Here is a 13,759-nt window from a genome sequence, read left to right as displayed (position 1 = left end):
GACTGCCTTGATGTCTTTGAGATTAAAATTTAGTTTTATGTGCTTTATTGTGTCTCATTTTATTCTTAAACATAGGGCATCATTTATTCCCCGACTGCTGTTGACAACTATGGTCCTTTAGCAGAAGACACTTTTGCTGCGTGCTTTGAGGGAATCCCAGCTAAGCGAATTGGAATTCCTGAGGAGGTAATGTATATTTCTAATAATATTGATTCTAATTACTTTTTTTTTTAAGTGATCTCTTTACCCAACACAGGGCTCGAACTTACAACCCTAAGATCAATAGTTGCATGATGCACCGACTGAGCCAGCCAGCCAACCCCCTATTACTTTCTTTTATACTTTGGAAATTTGTAGCATTTGGTGTCCTTTTTACACGGTCTGGTTGGCTGAGAGACATGAGTGCTCCCATTGCTACCAGACCATTTCCCCTGTTATTTTCTGGCTCCCTGCTTTGCACGCCCACAGAATAAAGATCCTGATCTTTATTCAGGATTGAACGCAGTGTGAATTAAGAACAGCATGGTCTTAATGTTTCATTGCACTTTTCAGCTGTATTATTTTATCACATGGCCTTTGTTGGTACCCAGGACCCTAAGCAAAGTCAGATGATTATGGCTATGTGAAGTTCCATACGTGCTTTCTATAAGGGCCATTATTTAAGTATGTAGAAATCAGTAGACTTATTAAAGGCCAGCAATATCTCAAAATATAGTCTTAAAAACACAGTCTTAAAATATAGTGAAAAAAAGGATGCCTTTCCTGCAATAATATGAAAAACAGAAATACCTGGTGTAAACTTAGCTCTAAACAAAAAGAAATGTATTACTAAAAAACAGGAAAAAATGAATAAACAGAGACATGTCCTATCCCTCAATGGAGAGAATCAATTTTATTAAAATCAGGTTTCCCTCTGTATGTTGACCGACAGTAGCTACACTTGCGGTGAACATAGCATAGCAGACAGAATTGTCAAATACAAGGTCATATGCCTGAAACTAATGTAACATTGTGTGTCAACTCTACTTCACTTTTTTTTAAGTGTATTTATTTTGAGAGAGGGAGAGAGAGAGCACGCGAGTACTAGTGGAGGAGGGGCAGAGAGAGGGAGAAAGAGAATCTCAAGCAGGCTCTGCACCGTCAGCCCGGAGCGTGATGCGAGACTCAAACTTAAGAACCGTGAGATCATGACCTGACCCAAAACCGAGAATTGGTTGCTTAACTGACTGAGCCACCTGGGCGCTCCTGTACTTCAATTTAAAAAAATAATGGTGAAAAAATAAAAGTAAATAAAATCAAGCTTCCCTAAGTTAATGTATAAGTTTAATGTAGTTTCAGAATTCAACACACCAATTCTGAAGTTTGTCTAGAAAAATATTTATGCAAAAACAGCCAAAAAATGTTTTGAAAAAAATAATGGAGGGGATTTGACCTTCCCGATGTCAAAACATACTATAATGCTATACTTATATACAATATCTGGTATTGGCACGGGAACAGATTAAAGTTAGTGGAACAGAATGCACTCTTATGGGGCACCTGGGTGGCTCAGTCGGTTAAGTGTCCGACTTCAGCTCAGGTCACGATCTCGCAGTCCGTGAGTTCGAGCCCCGCGTCGGGCTCTGGCCTGACGGCTCAGAGCCTGGAGCCTGCTTCCGATTCTGTGTCTCCCTCTCTCTCTGCCCCTCCCCTGCTCATGCTCTGTCTCTCTCTGTCTCAAAAATAAATAAAACCATTAAAAAAAAAAAAAAAGGCTCGGATACTTAACCAACTAAGCTGCCCAGATGCCTCTAATTCCATGAACTTTGTAACCGAAAACACTATGCTCCCAATGCCCCATGACCTATCGAAGATTGCATGAGTCACCTATTTGTTCCTTTTACAATTAGTAGATAAAATTCCCATAAAGTCAGGATGTCATTCCAGAACCCTGGATATGTGCCGTTGGACCTTGGCACTTTCACATACCATCCCCCTATCACTCTTAAAGAAGCCTGAATGATGTTATTCCTGAAAAAAAGAAAACAGTATAATTGTTTCCTCTTTTCTTACTCCCATCCAAAACCACCAGTTGTACCCTTTGGAGAAAGAGGCAGCTTTTACACCAAACATTCAGAAGCATTAAGAAGGGCATCTATCTCCCTCTCTCTCTGCCCCTCCCCCGTTCATGCTCTGTCTCTCTCTGTCTCAAAAATAAAAAAAAATAAACGTTAAAAAAAAAAAAAAGGGGGCGCCTGGGTGGCTCAGTCAGTTAAGCGTCCAACTTCAGCTCAGGTCACGATCTCGTGGTCTGTGAGTTCGAGCCCTGTGTTGGGCTCTGGGCTGATGGCTCAGAGCCTGGAGCCTGCTTCCGATTCTGTGTCTCCCTCTCTCTCTGCCCCTCCCCCGTTGATGCTCTGTCTCTGTCTCAAAATAAATAAACGTTAAATAAATAAATAAATAAATAAATAAATAAATAAATAAATAAAGTTAGTGGAACAGAATGCACTCTTACATCAGTACCATGTATACACGAGGAGTTTATAAGGAGAAAGTAACATTTCACATCTGTGAGGAAAGGATTGACCATTTAGCAGAAGTTTTGCAGCAATTGGCTGTTTAACTAGAAATAAATTAGGCTGGGGTGCCTGAGTGGCTCTGTCCATTAAGGGTCTGACTCTTGATTTTGGCTCAGGTCATGATCCCATGGTCGGGGGGATCAAGCCCCACGTAGGGCTCTGTGCTGAGGCTGCAGCCGACTTGTGATTCTCTCTTTCTGCCCCTGCTGCGCTTGCACGTGTGCATGTGTGTGTGTTCTCTCTCCCTCTCTCAAAATAAATAAACATTAAAAAATATATATGGGGCGCCTGGGTGGCGCAGTCGGTTAAGCGTCCGACTTCAGCCAGGTCACGATCTCGCGGTCCGGGAGTTCGAGCCCGGCATCAGGCTCTGGGCTGATGGCTCGGAGCCTGGAGCCTGTTTCCAATTCTGTGTCTCCCTCTCTCTCTGCTCCTCCCCCGTTCATGCTCTGTCTCTCTCTGTCCCAAAAATAAATAAATGTTGAAAAAAAAAATTAAAAAAAAAATATATATATATATTAGGCCTCCTATCTTGTATCACATACAAAATCATTTTCAGATATATTAAACTGCTAAATATAAAAGTAAAACCATAAAACTCTTAAAAGAAAGTGTTTTCTAATTCCTAAACTAGCTTTCATTGTTGCTTTGATGTATAGTTTTTCAGAAGTTTACTATGCATACACAAAAATACCTGTATTTATTGACTTTTTTTTACAAAATGGGATTCTACTGTGTGTGTTTTTCTGCAGCTTGCTAAGGATAGACCATGATATATTTAATTAGGCTCCATTCTTGCACATTTAAATTCCATTTATATTTGCAGCATTGTGGTAATTCTTCAGTGAACATCCTTAAACACACACATGCACTCTTATGTGAGAAGTAACTTTTCTAGAATTCCTGAAGTAAAATAGTTTTGCATATTAAGTTTTTGGGAGGTACTGTTAAATCAGACATTTCATGAGCCGTTGTAAACAAGGTGTTCGTATTTCTATTCTGAAAACTAAGAGGGGTTTAAGGATTTTAATCAAGGAGATGATATGATTAAATTTTCATTGGACAGAACATTTCCCTTCACTTATATGAACTATATTATCTATATTTACTGCACAGAAATCAAAATTGAGAAGTTTAAGAAATATTGATCAGTTCATTAAAAATAATAAAGGCATTACGTGTTAACATGAATGATATTTTTAATGAAAAATTGCTGTATTTTAAAAAGCAAAGGAAAACCATTTTTTGTATATGCTTTACACTTTTACAAATTTCTTTAACATATGGCTTCATAGAATACAACTGGACTCTTATCTGCACGTGCATTTGATATGTTGGCAATATGTTGTTTTGTTTAAAGCATATGAAGAAAATCCAACTTCATGTACATGTACAGTTGGAAAAGGAAGGAGCATTTTATTTTTATTTATTTATTTATTTTTTAATGTTTATTCATTTCTGACAAAGAGAGAGAGAGAGAGAGAGCATGAGCGGGGGAGGAGCAGAAACAGAGAGAGGGAGACACAGAATCCAAAGCAGGCTCCAGGCTCCGAGCAGTCAGCATAGAGCCCGACACGGGGCTCGAACTCAAGAACCATAAGATCGTGACCCGAGCCAAAGTCGGAAGCTCAACCGACTGAGCCACCCAGGTGCCCCAGGAAGGAGCATTTTAATGGACTTTTCAGATAATTGTGGATATTCTTCTTTGATGTTTGACAAGTGTCTGTTTCTTAAAGATAGGTTGCAATGTGCCATCAATCTCAAACCATGTAGTGAATCTTTTATACTCTGTTACATTAAAATCCATTAGTCTTTCTTGCACTTTGGGACTTTCAGCCACACACGATTTTTATAACATCAGTTATTGGCATCAGTTTTGGTAAAAAACTGGTTCACTGAGTTATGGAGATCTTCTGGATGTCGACACGCAATCCATTATATCAAAAAAATCCCTTACACAAAAGATCACGTTTGTTAATATCACCACTGATCTCTTCAGAAAAATCTTGAAGTGTTAGGAAATTGTCAAGCTCATGTTGACACGTGCAAGTTTTCCAAAATCCTCATTTTCACTCGAAAGCTCAGATATTATTATTGACAACAAACACGAAAAAACAACGTTGTCTTCCTTTGAAGAGACATTCTCACTTTGTTCATTTTTGGAGGGGAGAAAAAAAAAAAAAGCCTGCCAAATACCCCAGCGGGAATTACCGTAGCATGTTAGTCATTTATCCCAGTGAAAAATTGTATTTCATGAAGAGAGTGACTAGTTCAGATCACAACTCTTCTACTTCCACTGCAGTAGAGAAGCTTAATGAGTAATTCCCACGTTATAACACAGGACATTAAGAAGGCGTGTACCCACTGGTTGAGATTTATATGATGAATAAATTCTGCTGCTTCATCAAAGATATTCTAAAGTGAAACAGGCCTTTCCCCCCATGTGTACTTGCCGGTGAAGAATATAATGACCACTAATAGCCTAGGGACCTGGTTCCTCTTTGTATTCCTGCCATGATTTGCTGATTTCTGAGCTGAGGCTCCAGGAGTTTTTCCCACCACTGCTTTGGCACCATTAATGCAAATGTCAACACAGTGAAAAAGACAAATGAAAAGTTAGTGTTATAACAAAAACAGTTTTGTCCTTGCAAAGCACCTGAAAAGGTCTTAGGTATGCCCAGGGTTTTGCTGACCATACTTTGACTAATGTAGGCGAAACCTTCAAATAGTTTAGATGTGAAGGGGAAGGAAAGAGGGTGGGAGCTTCCGGGAGATGCAGAACAAGGGGGTGCCTCTGCCTGATTGTCGGTTAGGTCGTGTTTCCAAGATACTCTGATCACCCCAGCGAATCCTCCCTGGGGCAGAACGTTCACACTTAGACCATTGACTGAACTGCTTTCAATGAGTTGCTGGCTTTTAAGTGACAGTCCCTGGAGCAGAGTCAGGAGGGTCAGAACCTAGCTGTACTTTTAAAAGGAATGGCCTAGACTTCCTAGGGTGTCCTTCGACATTCTGGGGGAAGGAATGCAGCACTTGGCAGAGCCTTCTCATTTTATGAAATTAAGAAACTAAGGGCCAGTGAGGTGCGGTAAGTTGTCTATGGTCATACATGGCTCATGGTACTGGGATTCAACCCCCAGCTTGCATATTTAAAATCCCCGGGGTCTTTAATAAACAGAGCAGAAAGTAAAGAGGTAACTGTGCTAAAAGAGGCGTTACCCACATAGATAAAGTGGAGACAAGCTGCCAGTCTTTAATGTTTACTTTTGTGAGAGAGAGAGAGAGAGAGAGAGAGAGAGAGAGTGCAATGGGGAAGGGTAGAGAGAGAGAGACAACAGAATCCAAAGCAGGCTCCAGGCTCTGATCTGTTGGCACAGAGCCTGACGCGGGGCTCGAACTCACAGACCGCCAAGATCATGACCTGAACCAAAATCGGACGCTTAACCAACTGAGCCACCCAGGTGCCCTCGGCTGCTGGTTTTTAATAGTGTTTACTGATTGATAAAACTCTTGTGAATGGCTTGGTTCCTCAAACCCATCCATCAAATGGATTTTGTTAAAATCAAAGTTTAGAAGAGTCTATTGGAAGATATTACAATAGTGCCTAGTTAATTTGGTGATTATAAAAATTGTATTGGTTCAGTTTAGCTCCACGTTGAGCTCCTAAAGTAAACCATGAGCTATGAATATTTATCTATCTTTTACCTAACAGATAGCTTCAATTCAATTCAGTGTCATTTAGTGGTGCCTAGTCTCTGGGCAAAACACTGTAGCAGGAGCTGGGTGATGTAACTTCCCTTCATTTTAGGCAAGGGATGCATATAGAGCTTTCATTCTGTAAACATTAAGTGCTTATTTTACCCAAAACACATGAGGCCATCAGTAAATATTTCAAACAAAATTCAGCACGAAGCCACATTTATTACTAGTTGGACACAGTCTCTCTGAACAGAGCAGACTATGGTTCTTTCTGTTTTCCTGGGGCAAGTGTGATTTTAGGGATTTGCAGACTTCTGGAGGGCATGATTACCGGAGAGAGAGGGTTTTTGTTTGGCTGGCATTCAGGAAGGAGCATACTGGAGTGGAGTCTTCCTGACTCACCGGGTGAGATGTCGTTGATTGATAACACAGGCTAATGCAAGCTCTGGTGGTTTCTTTTGATCATAGGTCAGAACTCTCTCCCCTTTCTCAGAGACGAGGAAACTTTTCAATGATTAATTCTCTATACCAGTGTTGTCCAATAGAAATACCGTAATAGTGACACGTGTAATTTTAAGCTAACCACTAGCCACATTAAGAAAAGTAAAGGGGCACCTGGGTGGCTCAATCGGATGAGTATCCGACTCTTGATTTTGGCTCAGGTCATGACCTTCGGTTTGTGAGATTGAGCCCTGTGTTGGGCTCCTCGCTAGGTGTGGAGCCTGCTTGGGATTCTCTCCCTCCCCCTCTCTCTGCCCCTCTGCCACTCTCATGCATGTGTGCTCTCTCTCTCTCTCAAAACAAATAAACTTAAAAAAAAAGAGAAAAAAATATAAAATTAATATTGTTATAACCAATATGTAATAGATAAGAATTTAATTAAATATTATTAATAAAATTTTATTCAACCCAATGTATCTAAAACATCATTTTACATTCTTCTATAGATTTTGCCTCTTCTCTCCAGACCAAGTCTTCACAATCTAGAGTGTATTTTACACGTAGAGCACATCTCAGTTCAGACTAGCCATACGGAAAGTGGGCTGTGTCATGTGGCCAGTGCTTCTGGGGACACAAGGATGGAGAGAAGGCTATGCCTGCCCTCCAGGGTCTCACAGTCTCAAAGAGGCATAGCTACGTAAGAGAACACTCTAGGTACACAGCCCTGACTGGGGTGAGGCAAGCAAGGCATGGACATAAAACTTAGGGATGTGCCTCACTCTCAGGGTCACACAAGGGCAGGGTCTGCCCTGAGAGTGAGTGCCTCCTTAAATACTGCACCCTAAGCACCATTAGCCTCCCCCTTGTCTCACTTCTGCTAGGGAGCTTCATAAAGTAGCAGATTCTGGGTCTCCAACCCCAGAGCTTACAATTTAGAAGGTCTCAGGTAGGGACCCAAGGATTCTAATGCAGGCGTTTGGGATCTCCCTTCGAGAAACTCCTCCTGTGCCGATAGCCTCATAGAGAGTTCCTTTATGTCCAGTGAAATAAGTCCTCTTTCTTTTTGGTTTTGGGAGTAGATGTTTCTGTACTCATCATCTACCTCTGAATTTTTAGGGGATGCAGTGGGGTCTTGAAGTCCCCCTTGTAGGAAGCTCCTGTAGTCTGAGTTCCTGGCCTTGCAGCTTGCAAGACCATTGACTGAGCAAGCTACAATGCCAATTTATTGTTATATAGACGCATTGGCTATTTCAGGGACAAAAATATAAAAGGCATATGATGGCATTGAAAAGTGGAGTTATGGGGCATCTGGGTGGCTCAGTCGGTTGCGCATCCAACTTCGGCTCAGGTCATGATCTCGCGCTCCGTGAGTTTGAGCCCCGCGTCAGGCTCAGCGCTGACAGCTCGGAGCCTGGAGCCTGCTTCTGATTCTGTGTCTCCCTCTCTCTCTCTGTCCCCTCCCCTGCTCATGCTCTGTCTCTCTTTCTCTCCTAAAAATAAATAAACATTAAAAGAAAAAAAGAAGAGGAAGAAAAGTGGGGTTATGGTGGGCAATGAAAGGTGTGGAAGGAACTGAGTTGTTTGGGAAAGATTAAGCACAGTGATCACTTTCAGCTTATTCACATCGTGTAGCTTGTTTGACACTGTCTAGATTCTTTCCTATCTTGCTGCACTAGTCACTTTTTTTTTCAATGGTGCTCAAACAGAAAAAGGCAGCTGTCTGTTCTGTCAGAGTATGGTGCACACGGACTGTAGAATTCATGTTACAGTCATGGGTTTTGAGATATGTTTCTTTGGGTGTGGAAACAGCCCCAGATGGGTTGTGTCCACTTTTCTGTATGTGTGTACTTCTGTTTCCAGATCTCCCCAATAGTCTGCTTCCTGCTGTCTCCAGCAGCTTCCTTTATCACTGGACAGTTGGTGGAGGTGGACGGGGGCCAGTCTCTATATACGCGAATATATGATGTACCAGGTGAGCACTCAAGAAAGGAGCAGTCACTGACTTTATGCCTTTTCACGTTCAAGTTTTCAAAATTTCTTAAGCACTTACAAAAGGGATTAGGGAGGGGCGCCCGGGTGGCTCAGGTCATGATCTCGCAGTTTGTGTGTTTGAGCCCCGCATTGGGCTCTGTGCTGACAGCTCAGAGCCTGGAGCTTGCCTTGGATTCCATGTCTGCCTCTCTCTGCTCCTCCCCTGCTCATGCTCTGTCTCTCTCTCTCTCTCTCTCTCTCTCTCTCTTTCAAAAATAAATAAACATTAAAAAAAATTAAAAAAAAAAAACAAAAGGGATTAGGGTTTTCTCTTATGGAACATCAAAAATGTACAAAATATTTATATTCCTGATGTGATCTTTAAAGGAAATGATCCCAGTCAAAGAAAATATCTAAATATTTTTATTATAGCACACAACTTTATCTATTTAAAAAGTTGCCTGTGTGTGCATAGGTTGGTGGAATTTTAGTCATGAAAACTATTCTCTATATGAGTATACATTTATAAGGAGGAGAGAGAAAACGGGCAAGAGGTTGCCATATTTTTAAGATTTAATTTCTCTGTTCCTCTAATAAGGGGCTTGTGTATCTGAACAGAAGAATCAGACCTGGTGGTAGGCTGGGGCTTGGGGGGGGGGTGGTGGTATGGTATTATTTTACATTATCTTTGGGATATAGACTCAGCAAAACCATATGAATTTGCTGTATTCAACCATTCTTAATATACAAAAGCAGTAGTTTTATACTGCTCAACCAAATATAGATGTTGCACACAAGTATAAAATTCAGACATATTTGCACTGTTGCTGAAGAGTGCTGAGTAAGTAGCTACGAGCAACTACAATGTGATCAACGTAAGGACACCTGAGTGGCTCAGTCGGTTAAGTGTCTGACTTCGGCTTAGGTCGTGATCTCAGGGTTCATGGGTTCCAGTCCCACATTGGGCTCCATGCTGACAGTGTGGAGCCTGCTTGGGATTCTCTCTTTCTCTCCTTCTCTCTCTGCCCCTCCCCCACTGGTTCTCTCTCTCTCTCCCTCTCTCTCTCTCTCTCTCTCTCTCTCAAAATAAATAAACTTAAAAAAACGTGATCGATGTAATGCATGTGTATTTCAATTTCATATCTGGGACCTGGGTTCGTTCACCCTACTCTTCTGTATACTGATAGTCTAATCAAGACATAAGACCTTCTTTGCATTAATAAATGATTAATATGGGACTTCAGTCTTACTTATTATTTTCCCCTCCCCTATCTGTATTTCCTTACTGATAACATCAATGTGGTGATGTGCATAAGATACCACGGTTTTAAGGATGGATCTTGGTTGGAAAGACAGAAATGCCTACATTTTGCAGTTCTGTGTTCTGAAAGTATTTAAAGTGGCCAGGGTGGGAGGGAAGCTCTCCACTTTCCTCACCAGTGGAGTTGGGGGTATTTTTCATTTTTCCTTCATAAAGGGAAAGAAATTTTGGGAGAAATCAGCCACATCTATTTTTCGAGAATATACTTGCCCCAAATAATGAATGGGAATATTGAGCATTTGCGTCCAGTCTTTTCTTTAAGATTGTCAGCCTAGCATCCGGGTGGCTTAGTCGGTTAAGTGTCAGACATCGGTCAGGTCATGATCTCATGCTTCATGAGTTTGAGTCCTGCATCAGGATCTACAGTGACAGTGTAGAACCTGCTTCAGATCCTCTGTCTTCCTCTCACTCTCTCTGACCCTCCCCAGCTTGTGTGCTTTCTCTCTTTCAAAAATAAATAAAAATTTAAAAAACAGAAAAACAAAAAACCTACCAAGATTGCCAGCCCCGGAGTGACAAGGCCTGGGATGGAGACTTGGCTAGGCCCTTATTAGCTGTGTGACCTTGGGGAAAATTAATTTCTGTAGGCCTCCACTTTCTTTCCTGTAAAGTGGAGTCACTTATAGCATTTATTGAATAAACGGTTGGGAGCATTATATTAGATAATGCACATTGAAAGCCCTGGTTCAGCATGCTTTTAGCTGCAGCTCAAACCTAACTAGTAGAGGAATTTATTGGCCTGAATAACTGAAAAGCAAGCCGGACTTGAATCATATGCTCATAGATCTCATCAAGGACAATAAATTTCTTCTTTTCCATTTGTTTTTGCTAATGCAGTATTGGCTTTATCTTAAGATTGACTCTCCTGGTTACAGGAAGGCTGCCTGGGACCCCTAACAGGCCATGATTCTTTGTTCACAGCCATCTGGACAGAGAGAGAGAGGAGGGGAATGACTTGGTTACAGCATTTCTAGCAGAGTTCTGAGACCCCCTCTGTTTTGGACCAGCTTATGGGAATGGCCATCCTCAACCAATAACCACAGCCAGGGGAATGGAGTGCACTGTTTGACTTAGCTCAGTCAGTAACCTAAGTGGGGTCACTTCCCCAGAACCTCATGGATTCCCAAGTGGAAGTGGAGGTTACTGGAAACAGGGTGAAGGACTGGATGCTGGAAAGGCAGCTATATGTGCCCAGTACAAAGTAAGGACATGGTTTTAAAGTCATCCTGGTTATTAAGGAAGTAGGATTTTTTGAATGTCTTCAGTATGCCAAGTGTTGTATACAGGCTGTCGCATTTAATTTTCACTTTATTTGTTTTTAAGTTTATTTATTTTGGGGGGGAGGGGTGGAGAGAGAGAGAGAGAGAGAGAGAAAGAGAATCCCAAACAAGTTCCACGCTGTCAGCGCGGAGCCCGACGTGGGGCTCTATCCCATGAACTGTGAGATCATGACCTGAGCCAAGATCAAGAGTTGGATGCTCCACTGACTGAGCCACCTAGGCGCCCCTAATTTTCATGACTTTAAAAAACAGATGTTGTTACACCCCCCGATAATTGATGAGGAAACAGGTTCAGGAAGAGTAACTTCTCCACATTTGGAAGAGCTAGAGAGCTAGTCCAGGGAAGACCTGGGATTCCAAAGCAGGTTTTTCTCAGGACTTTTGCCATTTGTCCTAATGATATCTTTTTCCCGCTGAGAAGAGGGGTGAACCAGGGAAAATAGGAGGGTTTATTGGAAACCAAGAGGATTAATGAGGTTCATAGGTTTGTGCTGGACGTGAGGTTTTCTACTTACTTAACAGATCATGACAACTGGCCTGAGGGAGCAGGGGACATTTCTGTTGTCAAAAGGATGAAGGAATCTTTCAAGAATAAATCCAAGCTCTAAGCCAAGGAAACTAGAGGTATCTTTTGTCCCCAGATGCCTTAACATCTCAAGAATACACTTTGGTACTTTATAAGAGCTAATAATTTGCATGGAACAATTGCTTTCTGCCTTTTTAATGTTATCAATCATGCCTGTACAAAAACTATTCCTGAAATTAAAGCATTTTTAAGTCCCAACCAATACGGTTGAGCCTGTGATTAAAGATTTTTTTAGGAATGGACTTAACACACTTTATGATTTACTTTTTATTTCTAAGAAAAAATATTTGAAAAATGCAATAATTTCAAATTAAAAATGGAGGTATCATCATCTCCCAAAAGATTTTGCTATTTAATTGGAAAGGTGGGCAATAAATTTAAATTGTGACAGTGTTGTGATTCTTAAAACCAGAGATACACAGTGACTCATTTCTTATGGCAAATATTTTTGGATCAGTAAAGCCTTATTGGTGATTACCAACATGTGATTTGTTTTGTTCATTAAGTCAAATTTGTATAAGCCTTCTTTTTTTTTTTTTAATTTTTTTTTCAACGTTTTTTATTTATTTTTTGGGACAGAGAGAGACAGAACATGAACAGGGAAGGGGCAGAGAGAGAGGGAGACACAGAATCGGAAACAGGCTCCAGGCTCTGAGCATTCAGCCCAGAGCCCGACGCGGGGCTCGAACTCACGGACCGCGAGATCGTGACCTGGCTGAAGTCGGACGCTTAACTGACTGCGCCACCCAGGCGCCCCAAGTATAAGCCTTCTTAATTCAAAAGAAAAATAAAGTTATACGTAGTATTTCTTTGCAATACTTGATTTGTGTCTTGATTTCCTATCCAAAGTATTCCCTTTACTTCATGTTTCTCCTTTTGTATACAACACAAACATTTTATTTTATTTTTATTTTTTTTCCAATATATGAAATTTATTGTCAAATTGGTTTCCATACAACACCCAGTGCTCATCCCAAAAGGTGCCCTCCTCAATACCCATCACTCACCCTCCCCTCCCTCCCACCCCCCATCAACCCTCAGTTTGTTCTCAGTTTTTAAGAGTCTCTTATGCTTTGGCTCTCTCCCACTCTAACCTCTTTTTTTTTTTTTCCTTCCCCTCCCCCATGGGTTTCTATTAAGTTTCTCCGGATCCACATAAGAGTGAAAACATATGGTATCTGTCTTTCTCAGTATGGCTTATTTCACTTAGCATAACACTCTCCAGTTCCATCCACGTTGCTACAAAGGGCCATATTCATTCTTTCTCATTGCCACGTAGTACTCCATTGACAATACAAACATTTTAATTAAATGTGATACAAATGTGTTAGGGTTCAGCATTCTGCCTTCACTTGATTTTTTCTGGCAAACTGATTTCGGAAATGCCACTTATAAATTATGCACATTCATTTTTTGTCTTAATTAAACCTCTTCCAATTGACTTATTCCCTCTTGAAGTCAAGTAGATATTTCCCTCTATCAGTATTTCTCAGTTCAAAGTATAGATCCTCCTTGACTTACAAAGGGGTTACATCCTGATAAACCCACTGTTAGTTGATAATACCATTAAGTCACAAATGCATTTAATACATCTAGCTTAACTGAACATCATAGCTTAGGCTAGTCTCCTTTAAACATGCCCAGAGCACTTACATTAGCCAACATTTGGCAAAATCGTCCAACACGGGCCTGTCTTACAATAAAGTGTTGACTATCTTATGCAGTTTATTGAGTACTGTGCTGAAAGTGAAAACCAGAAAAGGTGTGTGGGTACAGAATGGTTGTATTGGTTGGTTTCCCTCTCAATTGGCTGACTGGGAGCTATGGCTGTCTGCCACTGCCTAACATCAGAAGAGAATAGGTATTGCATATCACCAGCCCGGGATAAATTCAAAGTTCGAAG

The 13,759-nt window shown here is 41.1% G+C and overlaps 1 protein-coding gene across 2 annotated transcripts in view; it reads left to right on the top strand.

Moving 5' to 3' along the window:
* The window catches only part of PECR (peroxisomal trans-2-enoyl-CoA reductase), a 29,856-nt gene extending 17,523 nt beyond the window's left edge, over positions 1–12,333 (top strand). The window contains exons 6-8 of one of the 2 annotated variants that reach the window (XM_040476177.1): positions 76–186; positions 8,559–8,670; positions 11,793–12,333. In XM_040476177.1, the coding sequence (XP_040332111.1) occupies positions 76–186; positions 8,559–8,670; positions 11,793–11,878 (309 nt within the window). In that variant the 3' untranslated portion in view covers positions 11,879–12,333. The remainder of the gene's footprint in view (positions 1–75; positions 187–8,558; positions 8,671–11,792) is intronic. The other variant, XM_040476178.1, reaches the window with a different exon arrangement.
* Positions 12,334–13,759: the final 1,426 nt, after the last annotated feature.

Source organism: Herpailurus yagouaroundi, unplaced genomic scaffold (assembly GCF_014898765.1).
Source record: "Herpailurus yagouaroundi ecotype Mexico unplaced genomic scaffold, PumYag 140, whole genome shotgun sequence".
Lineage (NCBI taxonomy): Eukaryota > Metazoa > Chordata > Mammalia > Carnivora > Felidae > Herpailurus > Herpailurus yagouaroundi.
This window is presented reverse-complemented; position numbering and strand designations above follow the sequence as displayed.